Source organism: Pipra filicauda, unplaced genomic scaffold (assembly GCF_003945595.2).
Source record: "Pipra filicauda isolate LSUMZ 115617 unplaced genomic scaffold, ASM394559v2 scaffold13_size5146498_pilon, whole genome shotgun sequence".
Taxonomy (NCBI): domain Eukaryota; kingdom Metazoa; phylum Chordata; class Aves; order Passeriformes; family Pipridae; genus Pipra; species Pipra filicauda.
Genome location: NW_024103874.1, coordinates 685,248 through 703,625, shown reverse-complemented (window position 1 = coordinate 703,625; position 18,378 = coordinate 685,248). Strand labels below are relative to the sequence as shown.

Here is an 18,378-nt window from a genome sequence, read left to right as displayed (position 1 = left end):
TCTTTTATCCAATAGCTACAGGTTGTTTGATTAAAATTTAATTTCATTAAAGGAGTTGTTCTCATCCATACCTCTCCAGCTTCACTGACTCATGCAGGTAGAAACCAGAGCAATAACAAAGCAGAAGGCACTTGGTACCCGTGGGGGCTGTGCAGGACATCCAAAAGGATGAGCACAGCTGCAGTCCTCTGCCTTCCTCTCTCTGGACACCTTCCTGTCTCAAGGTGTGGCTCAGAATACTTTCTCTTCACTGTTTATTTATTGATCAGTATGCACACATCTATATCCTGAGCCAAAGTCCAATAGGAACTTCCCTCTTGACTTCAGATTCCTTTGCCCCTCCACCACATTACAGGGAGTGTTTGGCCCCAAAGAATCTACAGTCCTAAAGCACAGCCAGCTCAGAGGGCACATGAATGTATTCTAAATTATGGGGAAAGGAAAATAAAACAAAAAACCCAGAAGGTTATGTGCACTTGTACACAGGAAAGAGACTGCAATTCAGAGTTTACATGGGCGATGCCTTTACATGCTGCCTCCTTTCTTTCTGCATTTTTTAAATGAAAACCAAACAAAAGCATACAAGCTGTTATAATTTATTCACAGATTTAAGTGTTTTTCTGCTGCTAACTCCACGTTGCTCTCTCCTGAGCTCTAATGAATGATGCAGGTGTGATTGCAGCCAGTTTTCCTCAACAAACAAGAAAAGTTTGTTGGTTTGTACCATTTTCTGTGAGCACTTGTGAGCCCTGAGGAGAATGGGCTTGGGGTAAGACTGGTTGGTGCAGCCTGATGATGGGGCAGGTGGGGCTTTTTAGGGACCTCAACAGCCTGTCTGTCCCCATTGGCTGTCGCTTAATTGGAACCAGGCAGCAAATTCATATTAATGAGGAAGAAAAGGTTATTTGGGTTTTTCCCTCTACCTGACAGGAACTATGGGGAATACACTGAGTGTCCCAGAGGAAGCTGAGGAGGACAATACCTGCACAGTGAAGAGCTACCAGGTAAGGGAGAGCTGCCCACTCTCATCATCCCTGGTTACTTCCTATTGCAGTCTTTAAACCCTGTGATGTACAAGTCCCAAGAATTGTATTATTTGCTCTTTCAGGCTCTCTCTGAATCTCCTGACACTGTTAAAAATGGATCTGCTGTATTTGCTCAGAATCATTCTCCAGCAATGAATGGTGAAGGTATGTACAGGGAAAAGTGCATTTGCCCTTCTTTTCCCACGAGACAGAGGTTTATCCCTGGGCAACAATAAATATTGGGGCATAGTTTCATAGAAGATGAGCTCTTGTGAATCAGTATTTTACAGAAGCTTGAAAGTTTCAAGATAACAAAGAGTAAAACAAGAAAACACTTCTGAAGTCCTCTGGAAGCTGTTTAATAGTTCTAGGAATTTGCTGCCCCCCAAGAAGTGGGTTTATTGAGTGAAGAGTTTGGTTAATGTGAAGTGTCACAATGCAGGAGTGGTTTGATGCTGGACCTTTCTGTGCTGCTGCACAAAGCTCAGGGTTTGTGATAAACTACCTGTGCTTGGGCTCTGGAGGAACCTGTGTCTTCAAGGAGCCCTGGAGGAATTGTTGCTGCAAGGAGCCCAGATCTGGGCTTTTCAGAGGGTGTAATGCAGCAGTGGCACCAGTACAAGGGGGATCAGTGGCCTGTTAGTGAGGATTTGTGTTTGGGGGGCACACAAGGGAATGTTTTGCAGGCTGCAAAGAGAGTAGGTCACGTGTTGGAAGGGAGAGCAAAAAAGTCCATGTCCTGGCTACATGTTCTCATCCACAGAGTTGTGAAGTCTTAGAAGCCACCTCTGCATTTTTATGTGAAACCATATTTCTGATCCTTTCAGTAGCAATTTCCAGTGACTGAAATGATAGAAATGTGACTCCCTCTTGTTCTCTCTTTTTTTAGTCCTGTGTTCTTGAGTAGCTGCATTGTTTTGCCTTCAAAGATGCCAAGCAGTTCTTTGTCAACAATTAAATTTGTATGGGAATATCTTTTTCTGTCTTGTTTGTCATTTTAAAATTGTGATTTGCTGGGAAAAGTACTGTAAGGTGGCAGGCATTATACCTGCAGTGATGTTGTTATATCAGAATTACCTCTGGCCCTGAGCCTTGGCGCAGTGCAGGGTTCTTTCTGAGTCTGAGAATGGGTCTTAGTAAATATTTAATGTACAGAAACCTGCCTTGCTCTCCTAGTAGAAGTAGCAGACCTTCCTGAAGAGAGCAGGGAACAGCTAAAATCAGCAGTGAGAACTTCATAAAAAACATTTAACTGTGTCAGCTGCCTGTGTTTGAATTCTAGATAAGGTAGGGTGTAGCACAGTAGTTTATTCTTTCCCTCACAGTAATGAAATAAAATCTGTGTCCCTGTTGCATACAAACTGTGAGTGTAGCAGCTGAATAGTTGGTGAGGGCTCAGTGAGTGCATCCCATTTCAGCCCTGTGTGGGTGGGGGTCGTATGGGATGGGAACAGGTTTTCAAGGGATCACACCAGGGCAGGCTGGACCTTGAGCTGTGCCTGGAAAGGGAAGCCCCACTTCCAGGGCCGACATCTCGAAAACCTGGGGTGAACTGCATGGCCTGAGCATTCAAAATTTGTTTCCAAGTAGTTTTGAAAAGTTATCTCCACATATTCATGGGGAATTGCTCTCATCCGAAGACATGTGTGTCTTCTTGCTTGTCAGCACCTCATTAATTCGCTTTTCCACCCCTTGTTGGCTTTGGAGCCTTTGTGAGCAGCACTCAGGGAGCAGCAATGCTCCTGTTCACAGCTCTGCAGGTTCAGCCACGTTCATCTTACCAGCATTTCCTTTGCATTGGATTTCTTCCTGTTTTCAGAACATGATAAAACCCAACAATTCTCTTAAATCCTCTCTGTGAGGAAAGAAAATACTTTATAATTCATTGCTAAGAAAAATACTTTATTATTCATTATTAAGAGAACCCTCTCAGCCTGTTACACGCACTTGAAAAATCTAAGTTTAGACAAAAATAATCAGCCTGTTCTGGTGATATGCAGATGGCACTGATTACAGCTCAGAATCTCTGTTCCATGGCTGATTTCCTAATCCCATCTCACTATAAGGCAGTTTAAACAGTTTCCTACTAGAAAAGCAAAGCCTTTATCTGTGTGTTTCTGCTGGTGTAAACTAGCAAAGTTCTGGGAAGTAAATAAAAGCCAGATGATTTACACTGTCTGAAGACCTAAAAAATGCATGTACATTTTACCCTTAATACATAAAATGAAGCATATGGGATTGTTTTACTTAAATGGATCACCTAATTAATGTAATTACTAAATCAGTTTAAGTAGCAAGTTGAAAAATTAGACCGTCCTATGTCGATACTACTCGTATTTTAACTTTATTTATGTTTAAAAAGCAGTTAAATTCATTAACTGTTTAGATACCACTGGAATCTCACTGGTTTGTGCAATATAATCAAGGTCTTAGTGGAATAAAAGTGCAAGTGCTGTTTGGAGATAGAAATTATTACTATGGAAAACATAATTGATAGTATTTGTAAAATGAAGTGATACAGTAAATAGTAGTATAGTGCATTTTATGGCATAAAGTGAGCATTTTTGGGGAAGACAAAGGCTTAAAAAAGGCAATTGAAGCACAAGGATTTAATGAGAAGTGTTAGCTAGGGGCTTGTGCTCTTTGTCCTTTTAGTTTGCATTCCTGTGATTGCCAGAGATCTGCCCATGTGCTGTGCATTAGGGGGTACAGCTGATAAATGAGTGTATGAAATCTGTATCTGTTAATATAGTGGAAAAGGAATCCAGGGAGTTTAACTCCACATGACCAGAGGAAGGAACGTTACTTGGAAGAGCCCCGTCAGCATCTGCTTCACATCTGGGACAGCAGATTGGGGCTGGGTCCCTGCGTTTGCTGCTTCTGCTCAAACAGGCTGACAGCTGTGTGGGCTCAGGGATTCTTTCCATGACTTGCCTTTCCTGCTCCTACTGATTGTCAGGGCTGCAGACACTGCACAGAGGAGGAAGATGCACCTTCTCCCCCCCCAATGCCATTCCAACAGCAGCAGTGCCCTCACTGCCCCTGCAGGACTTGTTGCTCTGCAGGCTCGAGGAGACCGGAGTTAATCCTGACTTTTCCTAATGTTCTGTGCTGGCCTTTAAGTACTTTAAGTAGTATAAGTACTTGGTGAGCAACAGGTAAAGGGAAGATGTCCAGGACTAGAAGCTGTATCTCTGATTTCCACAACGTGGAGCAGGAGAACACAATGGGAACAACTTTGCCTCTCTTTGGGTGGTAATTACATGCAGATCAAAACAATGACCTGCTCATAAAAAGCACAAAGGAATTACAAACATTACAAGATAAGGAAGGTTTAGTGAAGATGCAACTCCTTTGTCCCAGAGAATAAATCTCATTCAGCAAATTCTGCTCCTACTCAGCATCTAACAGAAATTATGTATTGCAAGAGCTCTGTGTGCCTGTAAGGCCTGAAACACGTTTCCTTTTAGGTATTTTTTCAAAGAATGATCATCATTATTCTTGCTGCTGGCTTCTCTGCCCCAATTTCCATTAATTTCAGTAAAACTGTTAGGTAAATAACGATGGCAGTTAACTTAGTAAAACAAAATTATTTTTGGAGTATAAATGTGCTGTCAACTTTTTTGCATGGAACAGTGGAGCAAGTCTGCCAAAGAATATTAGTATGTTCTTTCTTTAAGAAAGGGGGGAAATGTCTCATTTTACACTTCTATAGTGCACCTGAAAAATCAGTCATTTTAGCCTTGTCACAACGGTTTTTGAGGTCTTTTATGTCAACACAAAGTATACTTGGAGATATGGAAATTCTACATCTGCTGTAGCATTATGATGCTGTTTAATGCTAAATAACAGAAGGAAAAATGAGCCTACCTAATATCTATAAAAATCTATGAGAAATGTAAATGTAAAAATTCGCTCATTGTTGCTGGGTATTTCGATTTTTAAGCCTGGTATTTGTGCAGTAATTCATTCAGGGCTGTTATAGCCCATTGTGCTGGCCTACACTGATGGAATTGTTGGTGCCAAATGTTGCCTTGTAGCCCTTGCTGGTTCCTTCAGGGCCATTACAATCTATTTTCCCAATGATTAGCTGAACTCCAGGGAAGAAAAAAATGCCCTGTTACTATCATTCCATTGCTGAGCAAAATATCTCTTTGTAACTGGATTGTATTCAAAATAGTCCAAGATATTAAAAACTTATTTGTAGCTTATGGTTGGCTCTGTTTGACTTCCAAAGAGACCTGACTCTTTCTATTGTCAAAAGCAACAGCATTAGCAAGTGTTTCTCCTAGGATTTATTATATGGCATGTTCATGTGCTGACGGCTGGAAAGATGGACAGAGATTGTTTACAGGGGCCTGGAGTGACAGGACAAGAGGGAATGACTTCAGACTGACAGAGAGTAGGGCTAGGCGGGATATTGGGAAGGAATTCTTGGCTCTGAGGGTGGGGAGGCCCTGACACAGGTTGCCCAGAGAAGCTGTGGCTGCCCCATCCCTGGAAGTGTCCAAGGCCAGGTTGGGCAGGGCTTGGAGCAACCTGGGCTAGTGGAAGGTGTCCCTGCCCATGGCAGGGGGGTGGAACGAGATGCCCTTTAATAACCCTTCCAAGCAATTCCATGATCTTAGAACATTGCACAAACCATTACTCTGTGCAGTTTTTCTCAAATCGAGGGGAAAATGTTGGTCTAATCTACCAAATTTCAGAAAAAATATCCTTGTGAACCTCCAGAAGAGGGGATTTGTGCAGTCATGGTGTTTCCTTTTTAGTATATCCTGATGAAGTGAAGGGAAAAGCAAGACATATCTTCTGCAGTGTGACTGTCTTTTGTTAAACACTTGAAAGGAAAATGCCTGTGCAGTAGTAGCAGGAAATGCAGACTCACAGCAGTGCTGTAAATTGTGTATTGATTTTCATTTCAGAGCAGCTTTTAATCTCATTCAGAAAGAGCTGCTTTGATCTACTTGCAGACCTGGCCTAAAATCTGGGAGGTTTTTCTTCTCTTTCTAATTCTACCTCTGGAGTGGGAAATAATTTTTTGAAAGAATGGCACTTCTGTCTCTTTAAAAACAAGAATATCATGCACTTTTCATCCAAATACTGCTGTTCAAAGCTTTTCTCTTGCAGTTTACTGTGACTGGGGCATGAGTGAGACTCCTCTGTGCAGCCCAGCACAGCACTGTCTCCTCACTGGTGGTGGGATCTGCTTTGCCTGTGCCTGAGCAGATTTTCCCTGAAACAGTTTGAACTGTCCTGACACAAGAGACACAGCAGAGCTCAAGCCACTGATATTTTCCAGGTCTTTCATTCCTTCCATGATAATTAGAGATAAAAGGAGCTTGATAGGTTCATGAGCTACTTCTTGTTTAGTTGGTTTGCTTAATGATGAGCTTATACTCCTATTTTTATACTGAAGACAGTTTTCCTGTGTTTCATTTGTTATCTGTTACATAAAGCAGAAGTTCAGGATCTATTACAATTATTTTCCAATGGATATTGTTTCTCCTTTCTTTAGCTGGGAAAGGATTTGCTTTTTGCTTCCTTCCCAAGTTTCCAACTATAATCAGAGATTAGTGCTTCAGTTCTTTTTCATACATTACTACAGGGGGTTTAGGAAAATATAACTGATCCTTAGTGGCCCCAGCTGAGTAGCTGAATAGGTGGTTGAGTAGCTGCTAATTTGTACCTTTGCTTTGCATGTCAGTACATTGAAATAGGTGCTCATGAAATATTGCAGAAGAATATTGCTGGCCAAGGATTCTTGCCAATGGAAGCTATTTTCTCACATGAATAATGGCAGAGAGAATCCAGGGAAAGAAACTTTCTCAGTGAGCATAGAAAGCAAAAATCTCTGTCCCTGGCCAGAACAGGTTGTGCTGAGGCACTGTGGCCACTCTGCCTTAGCCTCAAACACAATGAGAAAGCAAATGGCATGTTAAAGAATACTGAAAGTAGAGGAGTCAGGAGCCAGGTCCCAGCAGCTGTGACTCCTGACACCACAGCCCTGACTCTGTCAGCTGCTGCCTCCACTGCTGGCAAGGATTTTGGTCAAGTTCTTTGAGGTTTGTGCTGTCACACTCTGGTCACGCCCTTCCTGCAGAGCTGCCTCGAGCTCTGGGGTCCCAGCACAGAAAGGACATGGAGCTGTTGGAGTGAGGCCAGAGGAGGCACCAGGATGACCAGAGGGCTGGAGCAGCTCTGCTGGGAGAAAAGGCTGAGAGAATTGGGATTGATCAGCCTGGAGAGGAGAAGCTTTGGGGTGACCTAACTGTGGCCTTCCAGTACCTGAAGGAGCTCCAGGAAAGATGGAGAGAGACTATTTACAAGGGCCTGGAGGGACAGGACAAGGGGAATGGCTTCAAACTGAGATAGTAGGGTTGGATTGGATATTAGGAAGAAATTGTTCCCTGTGAGGGTGGGGAGGCCCTGGCACAGGTTGCCCAGTGAAGCTGTGGCTGCCCCATCCCTGGAAGTGTCCAAGGCCAGGTTGGACGGGGCTTGGAGCAACCTGGGCTAGTGGAAGGTGTCCCTGCCCATGGCAGGGGGTAGAATGAGATTATCTCTAAGGTCCCTTCCAAACCAAACCATTCCATGGTTCTTGGGTTTATGGAAGCTCTTACCCCGTGCTAGTCAGGATCAACAGGTGTGAAGCAGGACCCTCCAGCAGGTCACCAAGTTAAGGCCACGGGTAAGGGCTGGGTGTTGGAGCTTTGTTCTCCTGGGTTTGCCCAGGGATGTGACCAAGAGCGTATCCAGGGTTTCTGGCACTGCCACAGAGGGACAGTATCACATACAGACACATTGTACAGTACCTGCTGATGCTTGGGTGGTGTTATACAAAATCTTTGGGGGAGGCGGGAAGTTGGGGTACTTTTGGTGTGAAAAGCTAAGAGGTGGCTTTGAAAGCTGTGATCTAAAAACACTCTGCTTGCCTAATCTTAAAAAAGACTTCAACAAATGCAGCTGAACTCCGAAGGTCTGTGCTGTGTGTGGAAGAGACAGGTGTTTCAGTCAGGTTTTGTTGGTATCTGGGATTTTATTTCTCTTAAAGTAAAATGTGAAAGGCATAATATTGACTAGACTATTACAATTATAATTTGAAATAATTTCACTTTTTCATTGAAACTGACAATTTTCACATTCTAATTTAGCAAGTCACTTTGAGGCTGTCAATTTTCACAGTTATAATTAAGTAGATCTAAATTCATCAGCACAGCGAAATCTGTGCTGATGATTGACAGGGAAGTCAGATCTATATTCTAGTCAAAGGAGGGAAGAGGAGCTGGAGCTGAGGGGGAGCTGTGCAAGGTTTACCTCTTGACAAGCCTCCTCTTGTGTACTAGGGTTTCACACCACATCATCTGTGATTCAGTCTCCCAGCCACAAAAGAGATATAAGAAAGATTATTTTTCTTTTTTCTTTTGCTTCTTTTGTCTTCTGTAAAGCAAGAGCCATCTCCTCCTGTGCAAATCTGGTCCTAGGGATTTTCACCTCAGCTGTGTTATGAAAGTGCCCTTGTATTAAAAAATATACTTTTAAGGTGAAAGATATTGCACATCTGAAGTGTGATGTCCCTGTGTGTACACAAGGGGGAATGATTTGTGAGAATTTTATTGGGGGAAATGTGATTCATCCATACTGTTGGTGGGTAAAAAGAGTCAGAAACATAAGGATAAGAAGCATGGCTTGGATGTGATTTATAAATATTTAAATCAGGCTTAAAATAACCTACAGGCTATAGAGAAGTGCAAGTAGAAACTGCACTGTGAAGAGTAGGTAGCAAGGCAAGGAACAGTGCTGGAAAAATGAATGAAATAAGTCATGACTGCAAAGCCCCCTGGGGAATTTGGCCAGCCAGGAAACAAGACCAGTCCTTATGGTTTCCATTCTTTTTTTCCTCTTTAGCTTTGGCAGAGGAAAGTGTAATATATTGGTATATGACCATCTCAAGTTTTATTGAGTGGGGGTTTTTTGCATATTGCTAATTTTAATGTAATTTTACTGTGAGGTCCACTGGGCTAAGCAGTAAAAATGTGGGTTGTTATCTGACTTTGGCAGCTGAGAGGGGGGTGTGGAGGAGGTATAATTTGCACTGACTTGAACGAGGAGTGGCAGGAAAGAAAATCAGCCAGGCAGGTGTGATGGATGAGCAGAAGCTCATATTTAGCATGGGAAGGCAGAGGGTCCCAGGTGAGCTGCCCCCTGTGTGCTCCTCCCCGAGGCCCCACGTTTCAGACCCCATTTATTAAAGCGCCGTGATTAATTGCACACCCAGTACAACTCCTTGGCTGTGCCGGATAATTCCCGTTCTATCCTTCTGTTTGTAGTGGATGCAAAGGCGAGTGTTGCCCGGGATAATGTGGCCGTTTCTTCCCCGAAGACAATGGAGCAGGGCCCCGCTGCCGAGGCGGGCGGGCAGAGCCTCGGGAGCGCTGCCAGGAGAGCTGGGCCAGCTGCGAAACCCCGCTCTGTGCTCGCCTTCTCGTGGGCTGTACCAGGGCGTACTGAAGATCCAGCGACGGATTCATCACTTGGACCGGCGAAACTTGATGTCAGCCCTGTGTCTCCCAGCGGGAACAAAGCCCTGAGTGAGGGGGCAGAGGTTCCTGGGGCAGCTGTGCCGGAGGAAGGCTCCGATAAAAACCTGAGCCGGGCACCGCTGCAGGACATCGAGCTCACAGTGTCACCTGAGGGAGAGGATGTGGCCACCTCAAAGCCGAAACCAGTGACCTTCTTTGACAGGATCTTCAAACTGGAGAAGGGAAAGGAAAGGAGTAAAGCACGAGGTGATCCCCAGGAGGAGCAGCAGGCGTTGGACGTTCCTGACGGGAGCATCAGGGCTGTGGGATTACAGAGCACGTCCAATGGTGTCCCACAGGGGAAGGCAAGTGCTGCTGTACAATATCCATTCACTAATGAATATTGGGAATATTAATGGAGTAGGACAGCTCCATGCTGTGATGGCTGTGAGTGAATGTGTTACCACAGGTGACGCCCCGCTGGGGTGGCTGGAGAGAGGTGTGGGAGAGGAACCTGTGGTGAAGTGGTGAAGCTCTGGCATCTGTCTCATGGCTGAATGCTGGCACTGACCTCGAATTTAAATTAATTTTTAATCCTCTGAAAGGTTTGGCCAAGATTGTTGTGTCCTTAAGAATTGGACTCGATGATCCTTGTGGGTCCCTTCCGACTCCTGGTACTCTGTGAACTGTCTGTGTCCACGCTCTAAAGCCAGGATGAACAGCAGCCAGCTACCAGTGAAAGCAAGAATACCTGAAAGCAAAAAACTAAATGCTTTAGGAGCTTGGAGTTTGACCTTGGATGGTTTTAAAGAAGTTCTTTGTTGTGTTTTGTGCCATTTTTAAAATAGTCCCATTTCTTGAGCAATAGCTGCTTGTTGCATATCCTACATATCACAATTAACAATATTATGCAGCAGCAATTTTTTTTACTCCTGGCTATTGTGATTTTTTTTTTTTTTTTAGTCAAGGAAATCTGGTCCATTAGAATTGATTTTACAGGATGAGAACGTAATATAAGAAGCTAACTGTGAGAGCACATTAGTCAAAGGAGTTGAAAACAAGTATCAGTTTAGATTTTACAGTTCCTGCAAAGTCTGATATCATCAAAGATACTGTAGAATTCATTTTCAGGTAATTAACTTTTGAGTAAGTCCATCCCTTGGATGGGGATAAATGGCATAACTCTTCCTAGTTCTGCTGGAGAGGTTGAATACACTAATTATTGATCTAATTCAAATCCTATCCAATGTGAGGGACTGAAGTTTCATAACAACTGGTTTTATTGGCCTAGTTCAGGCTCACAAATAAGACTGCTGTGTGATCACTAATGCTCTCAGTAGTGCTGAACACAGTTCACCAGTGCACTGCTTGCACTGACAACATTGCAGGTTGTCCCCAAAAGTCTCTTTGATCCTCTACCATGTCTTCTGTATCCTAGACCTTCTCAAATTTGAAATCACATTTCTTGTGTGAACTTAAAATTTTTAATGTTTTTCTGAACCTTCGTTTGTAAGACAAAACATTTGCATTTATGACCAGTGGCCTTTCAAAGTGGCCCCATCACTAGTGTTTCAGACAGCTACAGGGGCATTTTTTAAAGAATCCATAGTCTCCACCAAGCAGAATATAAAGTCATTCACTACCTAAACAGAACAGGGGGGATAATTCAGAATGAATAATCTGTTCAGTGCACACTGGCACTTCTGTGTGTAGCCTATGAGAAGGAAGCCTTTCAACACTGTAAATTCCTGAAGATTTTTTTAACTAATGCACACAATAAGTTTTCCTTGTGGCTTGCAGGAATTGTTACTTTTACAACCAAAATTCCTATTTCCTGGTTTGCTGTCATTGCAGTGACACTACTTTCACGCTGTGGGGTGTGAAAGGTCACAATTGGTGCTGCTGAAGTAACACAGTGTGAAACTCTAATGGAATAACAATCTGGAGGAGTTTTAACCAGAAGTCAGAGTTAAACACTTGGTGGGAGCAAATAGTCATGCTGAAAGCCCAAGTAAACCAGTGCTGTATGAGCAGCCATCAGGGGACAGGACAAGATAATGTAAATCTTATTCTGCCAGTTCTAACAGCTCCTGGAAGCTCTGTTCATTCAGATCAAGCTTTGTTATATCAGCACTGCCCGTATTTCTTACTAATTCTTACTGATTTGGAGTTGTCTTCAAGTTGTCTTTTACTTACCCACATCCTGGATCTCACTAATGGGAATAATCTGGACACCCCAGGCACTCCTGAGATGTTGGTGATGTTTGGTGTCTGAGTGTTTCAGGATCACACAACAGCTTTTTGGGGACCTGCTTGAGGACAGGTCTGCTGGGTAACAAAAGTGCCTGGACATCTTCTGTGTGTGCCTAAATCTGTACCATGGAAAGCCTTGAGCACTCACAAAATCAGGGTTCAAGTCACTCAGTGTAAGTAAGTGACAGAACTGTATCACAGGTGAGTGAAATTTTAGCCTTACCCTTGAATTTCTGGACTATAATTTTGTATTTAATTCTTCCAACATGAAAAGGAAAATACGTTGGGGGCAGAGAGGAGTTAAGGACCTTTTCTGGGAAAAATATATCAACTAAACACTCCAATATGTTGCCAAATTTAAGTCCATTTCTAAAACAAAGGCCATGGCTCTGCCTTGCAGCACAGTTGCCTTCTGTTCCCCCTAAAGTTTCTAGTTCTTGTGTAGGATGGGAGAATGACCAAGTCTAATTTAATTACTGTTACTGTAGTAACTACAAACTGTTACCAAATAATCATATTAAAAATCCAGATACTGCTGCCAACAGTTCCTTTTTTCCTTTTTTTTTTCCTTGTTTTTTTTCTGAGGATTATGACTTGTAGTATCTGTAAAAGCTAAAAGCAAAGCAAAGTTTCCCCGAATTGAGTGCCAACACAAAACAAACAGCATTGCTGGTAAGTAAGAGAGAGGCTCCACAGTTGTAGCTTAAGAGCTGCACAAACATTCTGTGTTTGGTGAACCACTCTTTATTTTTGTGGTCTACAAAACTACATTCAGAACACAGCATAATTAAAACAAGGACAGAATTCATGAATTCATGAAGCATTTACTATGTAAGCCAAAGAAAAGATAAATTATATGCCTGAAATGTTTCACTGAGCCATGATTCATGCAAACAAAAGTGCTGGCAGGAATACATTCTTTTGATATGTTTTTTTTCTGATGACTGAACTGAAACTACAGTATAAGTATTTAAGGTGTTTATTACCCCTAAATTTGGCTCCTCAGAGAAATGAATCGAACATTTACATAGGATCTGTTAACTCCTAATACTGACCTTCTGTTATTCCTAGACTTTCTCTCATTATTTGCCCCCAGGGCTTTGCACAGGGAGCTGCTGCAGAGGCTTTTGTGGTGATTTTGTGGCTCTGAAAACGTGATAATGTAGGACTGTGCATTATCTCTCCCTGATTTATATGCTGATGGCCCGAGTCTGTGCTCCTTCCTGCAGCAGTATTCCCATGGGAGCACAAGATGGATCACAGCATCTGTCAAAGCCTGTATTTCAGCTGTATCTTGGTAATTAAGGGCAGCCTCAGACTGGGAATCCTGGAGTGAGGATACTCACTTGTGCAGTGGTGGGTTATGGGGCACATTTGTGCTCTGAAGTTGGAGTTCAGGGATTTTTGGATAGTGCTGCACTTCAAGCTCTGCAGTGTCTGCAATGGATTTCCAGGGAGATTTCCTGGGATTGCCAGAGGTGGTACCTGGCACCTCTGGAGCTGCCCCAGCTGGTATCTGCTGCTGGAAACAGCTGAGTGCAGCAAAGTTCCCTTCCTCCTAAAGTGCAGCCCAACATCTGGGCTTGGGCTTCTGCTGTAATAAAAAAAAAAATATCTATTTTGTTTATTATTCTCGATAGCATCAAGTAGGAAAGAGCTTGATGGCATCAAGTCCCACAGCTGTGAAGCTGGTTTTGTTTAGCAACATATCTTGTGCCTCCTGCTCCTCTGATCTCTTGCCTCACGGCTCTGTTGGCCCTTTAACATCTGAAAGGGAGCCAGCATTTGTCATAGGAGCTCTTTAGATGCCATCCCTGGCTGTGGGGCAGCCCTGGCCACGCATGTTCTGCAAGGCACAGATTGTTCCTGGAGCCACTCTGGCCTGGAACTGGCAGCTGGACAAAGTGGTGTGTTAGGCCCTTGTCAGAAACTTCTGAATATTTGAGGCACTCAACCACTGTGCTGTGATTCTTCCTGGGTAAACTTGGAAAATGGTGGGTGGAGAATTAAACAGAAATCTGTTCTTGCATTTGAAGCCTGGTGTATTTAACTCCCTAAATGCTGTGTGGAGACTGACCACTCCATGCTCAGCCTATCCCTGTCAGTTATCCCTCTGAAGTTTTAAACCGTTTATGCATCTTTAGTCAACTCCTTCCATTAGTGACCTGGAGAAAGCTATGTCCTCTGCAAATGTCATGCAAATACTGTGGGATTTTTAATTGCCTAGAAGAGGGAAAAGTTCCAGAGAACAATTTTTTTTTTTTTTTTCAACTTTTCACACCAAAAAAAAGCACTGAACTGTAATGGGTAGGTTAGGGATAAAAACCTTGCTGTCCCTTAGACCTCCAGGAAGATGCTGTTTACTGGAGACACCTAGACAGGCTCATCAGAATTTCTTGTCCTGATTTTTCCTGTGGAGTAATCAGGTTTCCCACAACTGCTTCTCTAGTCATTCTTTCCTAGTGACCAGATCCCTTCTTAGTGACCCAATGGATACTTGGGTGCTGCCAACTAAATAGTTGGGGATGGTAACTTCTGCTGAAGAGTTATGGAACTGCCAGGGTGGTCTGCTCAGTTTTAAATCCTCACCAAAATCAAGGCCACCATTGTGCCAGGCACAATTTACTTTATAAATGGGCAGATCAACCCTGCACTTACAGTGTAGATACACTGATGGAAGGAAGGAGGATTATTGGTAACACTCAGACATCACTAGCCAGGTGTAGTACTAGTAAATATTTAAAAAAGGAGGTGCTGAATGGGCCATGAGGACTTGTCTCAGACTGCTCTCTTGTGACAGCACTTGTGTTGAATTCACCTGTGCAGGCTCAAGGCAAAGGTGGCCAGAATAGCAGGCAAATTGAAAGTGAAAGGGTGCCAAAAATAGCCATGACCCTTGTTTAGGTGTTTAAACAGAAACTGAGTGACTTAATATTGCATACTTATGAGTGCTTGAGCACTGGAAAACTCTTTTGGGCTCTGGGAACTCTAATTCCATGAAGAGAGGAGGCAGCTCCATCTGGCTCAGTAGAATCGCTTTGGGTTGTTGCCTTTTTCCTTCTTTTAATCTGTGTCATGTTTGTGTTTGCTAGATAATAATTATTCCTGGAATGGCAGAATAGAGTATCAGAAGCAATCTTTGTATGGTACAATCAGACACTGAGCTGTCAAAGGCCAAAATCTCAGCTTTTATTTTCATTCTTCACAAGTTCAGCCTTGAAAAGAGAAGAGTGGTGTTTAGGATGCTGTGTGTGACTTGATTTGTGTTTGTTGTACTTGGTAGCTGAGAACAATGTTCCCCCAACCAAGAGCCAATGCCGAATATATTAGAAAAGAGGGGAAAGAGATGTATAAATGCTCGATTGTTCTGAACATGTAGGCTGGGGAAGTATGGTTGGAATTAGGGTTGTGACTCTCTGAGCAACAGAATGCAAGTCACAGAAGTTACTTTTGCATTCCACTGGGAAATCAGGCAAGCCAGGACTGAGGAATCTCTGCCCCCTTTTTTTTTTTTTTAGGAGATAGATGACTGCAACCAAAAGGACCTACGGGAGAACTCTGCAGGTGTCACCAGTCCCGGTGCTGCTCAAGCTGAGAAGGCAGAGGTAAAGCAGGACAGCCCCCAGGCAGCTGCTGCAGGAGACAACTCCGTCATGAGCTTCCTCAAAACACTGGTGAGACTTTACCTTTCCTTTCCATCTCTTTAAGCTTTAAATTGCTCCTAAAAATCCCATGTGAACATGAGCTGAGTGTATGTGTTTGCTGTCACGGGCACTGGGGAGGGATGAAGTGAGAGGTGTGTGAGGACAGTGCAGTTGTGATCAAATGATGGGCACCTGCTCTGAAAACCTTTACTTCTGCAGAGATGTTTGTAGACCTGGAAGTATTTACCTGTCTTAGACTTCTTCTGCACGAAGAAATTTATTTTGTAACACTCTAAGTTCATTTTTATGAATTGATGCGTAAGCTTGAATAGTAAATGTTTGGTCCAGGCATTTTTCATTTTAGCCATTGGTTTTAAGTTGTTGTCAAGAAATGTTTACAGGTATTGCTTCCCCTCATGTAGGAAAATTTATACTTTCACCTTTGTGCTAGAAAAACCTGCTGATTTCAAACGTATGATCTTTTAGATCTTTTGAAAGACTGAGTGGAGTGACTGTTTTTTCTCAAATACTTTTAAGGTCTCCCCAAGCAAAGCTGAAGCCAAAAGTGATTCTGAAGACAAGGTAGGCAGATTCCTTGTTCAGTCACTAGAGTTTCTGACACAGCTATTTCCTCTTCGTTGTGTTGTTTTTTCAGCAATTGATGTCATTTGAAGCAACTAAAAATATTTTTCCCCTGAATAAATTTAAAAGGAAGATGAGAATAAATAGTGCAGTTAATCATATCATCTGTTACAATCAAAATCTGAACTGTTGCACCTTCTGCAAGCTTGATGATGACTTGATAATGCTCTTGTTGTTGCTCTGACTTGTCCTTGATCTAAAACTTCAGGTCCCTGCAGTGAAAACCTCTGGATTCCACAGAAAAATTCCATTTGCCCATAGAGCAGAAGTTTTCCTTGCACTGTGATGAGATGCAAAGAATAGAACCCTAAAAAAAGGAATGTTTTACATATAGATATTAAGTAGCCAAAATCACTGAGCATCAACATTTTTGTTTTCTCTCCTATTTTTTTATCCTTTTTTCCCATTCAATTTTTGATAAAGCCTGGTACTGCAACGATCAGTTTTTGCTGAAAGCTTCGTGAGGACATGGGGGATATACATCACTCCCCAACTGTAGCTCAATAACTCTGAAATAACTCCAAAAATCGTCAGCCAGGGCTAAGGTCTTCCCAGACATCCAGAAAATGCAGTTCTCAAACTGCACTGGCTCAGTGGGACCTGCAGCTCTTTCAACAGCTGTGAAAAATCCGGTTGCTCAGTCCCGTTGACATACCTGGCTTTGTCATGTGCTGCTGTAACAGGTGACTCTTGGTGCTGGGGTTCTGTCATTTGGAAACAAATATGCTGTTTGGGTTTGGTTTGTTATCACACTGGGAGGGTAAACAAGCCCAGATGACTGGCAGGATATGCAAACTCATTATGCAGAGGTTAAGTGGGAGTTCTCTTTTATTAGGAATTCCTTTATCTTCACGATCTTCCTGATAGGACATTTTTAGTCTATTAAAGGGGAAATAAGTGTAAAAGGTTACCTTATCAGTTTTCATGTAGAAAAGCTGCAGATTTTTCAGCTGATATGAAATAATGGTGGGGTTTTTTCCCCCTGAGAAATGACTTGTGTCTTAGTGGTAAAGATGTGTTTTCCCCTGGGAGCAGTCTGAGCCTCTCCCAAGTGCCGTGGGGCTCTCAGGTGGTTGTTGCGCTTTTGAGTCATAGAATCACAGAATATCCTGAGTTGGGTCTCACAAGGATCATCCAGTCCAACTCCTGGCCCTGCACAGACACCCCAACAATCCCACCCTGTCCCTGAGAGCGTTGTCCTAATGTTCCTTGAGCTCTGGCAGTCTTGGGGCTGTGAACACTGCCCTGGGGAGCCTGTTCAGTGCCCAACCACCCTCTGGGGGAGGAACTTTTTGCTTTTTGCAGCAATGTGCTGCCATCAGGGATATCTGTGGCTCTAATCAGCTGGGTGAAGCCATGTGTGCTTCCAGCAGTCTGGGCACACCCTAAATGACTGTCCCTTCATCTGTGTAAGCACAGAGTTAGAGCAGAGTCACTTCCTTGGAAGAGCTGATCCTTTACAAGTTCAAACAAACCAAGAGTATTCTGAGATTCTGAGTATTCTGAGATCTGCCCCAGACCACCAACCTGAGCCTTCTGTGGCAGACCCTGAGTTGTTCCCATCTCACTCTGCATTTGGGAATTTTGCCGGATATGAGAATTTTGCAGGATACTGCAGGAAAAAAGGCCAGTTTCCATGTGACTGGCCACAGCTGCTTCACAGCACAAAGCATTGGCAGGACTGGTGACTGCACTGCAGGACACAATCTTGGGACCAGGATCTCGACTTCACGTGCTCATATGTGTCACATTCTGTACTCTGGACCTTTCCTCCCACCCTGTTGGTTAAACAACCCCAATATTTGTCCCTGCACAGGACAACCCCAGGAGGCACATAGCTGGGATTGTTGGGGTGTCCTGTGCAGGCCAGGAGTTGGGCTCTGACAATCCTTGTGGGTCCCTTCCAGCTCAGGATATTCTGTGATTCACACTGTAAACACCGTAGGCTGATTGTTTCTTTGGAGTTTGGGTCTCTGTGTGCTTCCATAGTTCCTGGAAAGTTTTATCAACTCATTTTCAAGTTTTTTCCTGGTTGGAAGCTTTTTTTTTTTTTTTGCCTTGTTGAAGTGTAAAATAAAAAAGAATGAAGCTTGCAAAGGGACAAGCTAGTTACCTTGGGTGTCAAGAACTGAAGTCTCAGTCTTTGTGGGATTTAGGTTTCAATTTAATGGAGATTTTAGAGGGAAAATTTTGATTTAATTTGGAATCAAGTGGATTGTCTTAGCTTTTATTTCACTCCTCATATGAAAGAAAGTCTCAGGAGAGCTGAGTAATCACTCAGAAGAAAAAAAAAAA

General features: G+C 43.2%; 1 protein-coding gene across 1 annotated transcript in view; it reads left to right on the top strand.

Annotated features, from left to right (window-relative positions):
- Positions 1 to 930: 930 nt before the first annotated feature.
- The window catches only part of BCAS1 (brain enriched myelin associated protein 1), a 42,449-nt gene continuing 25,001 nt past the window's right edge, over positions 931 to 18,378 (top strand). Inside the window, exons 1-5 of the mRNA XM_039378502.1 lie at positions 931 to 1,004; positions 1,109 to 1,190; positions 9,353 to 9,909; positions 15,316 to 15,471; positions 15,979 to 16,023. Of these exons, the coding sequence (XP_039234436.1) occupies positions 936 to 1,004; positions 1,109 to 1,190; positions 9,353 to 9,909; positions 15,316 to 15,471; positions 15,979 to 16,023 (909 nt within the window). The 5' untranslated portion in view covers positions 931 to 935. The remainder of the gene's footprint in view (positions 1,005 to 1,108; positions 1,191 to 9,352; positions 9,910 to 15,315; positions 15,472 to 15,978; positions 16,024 to 18,378) is intronic.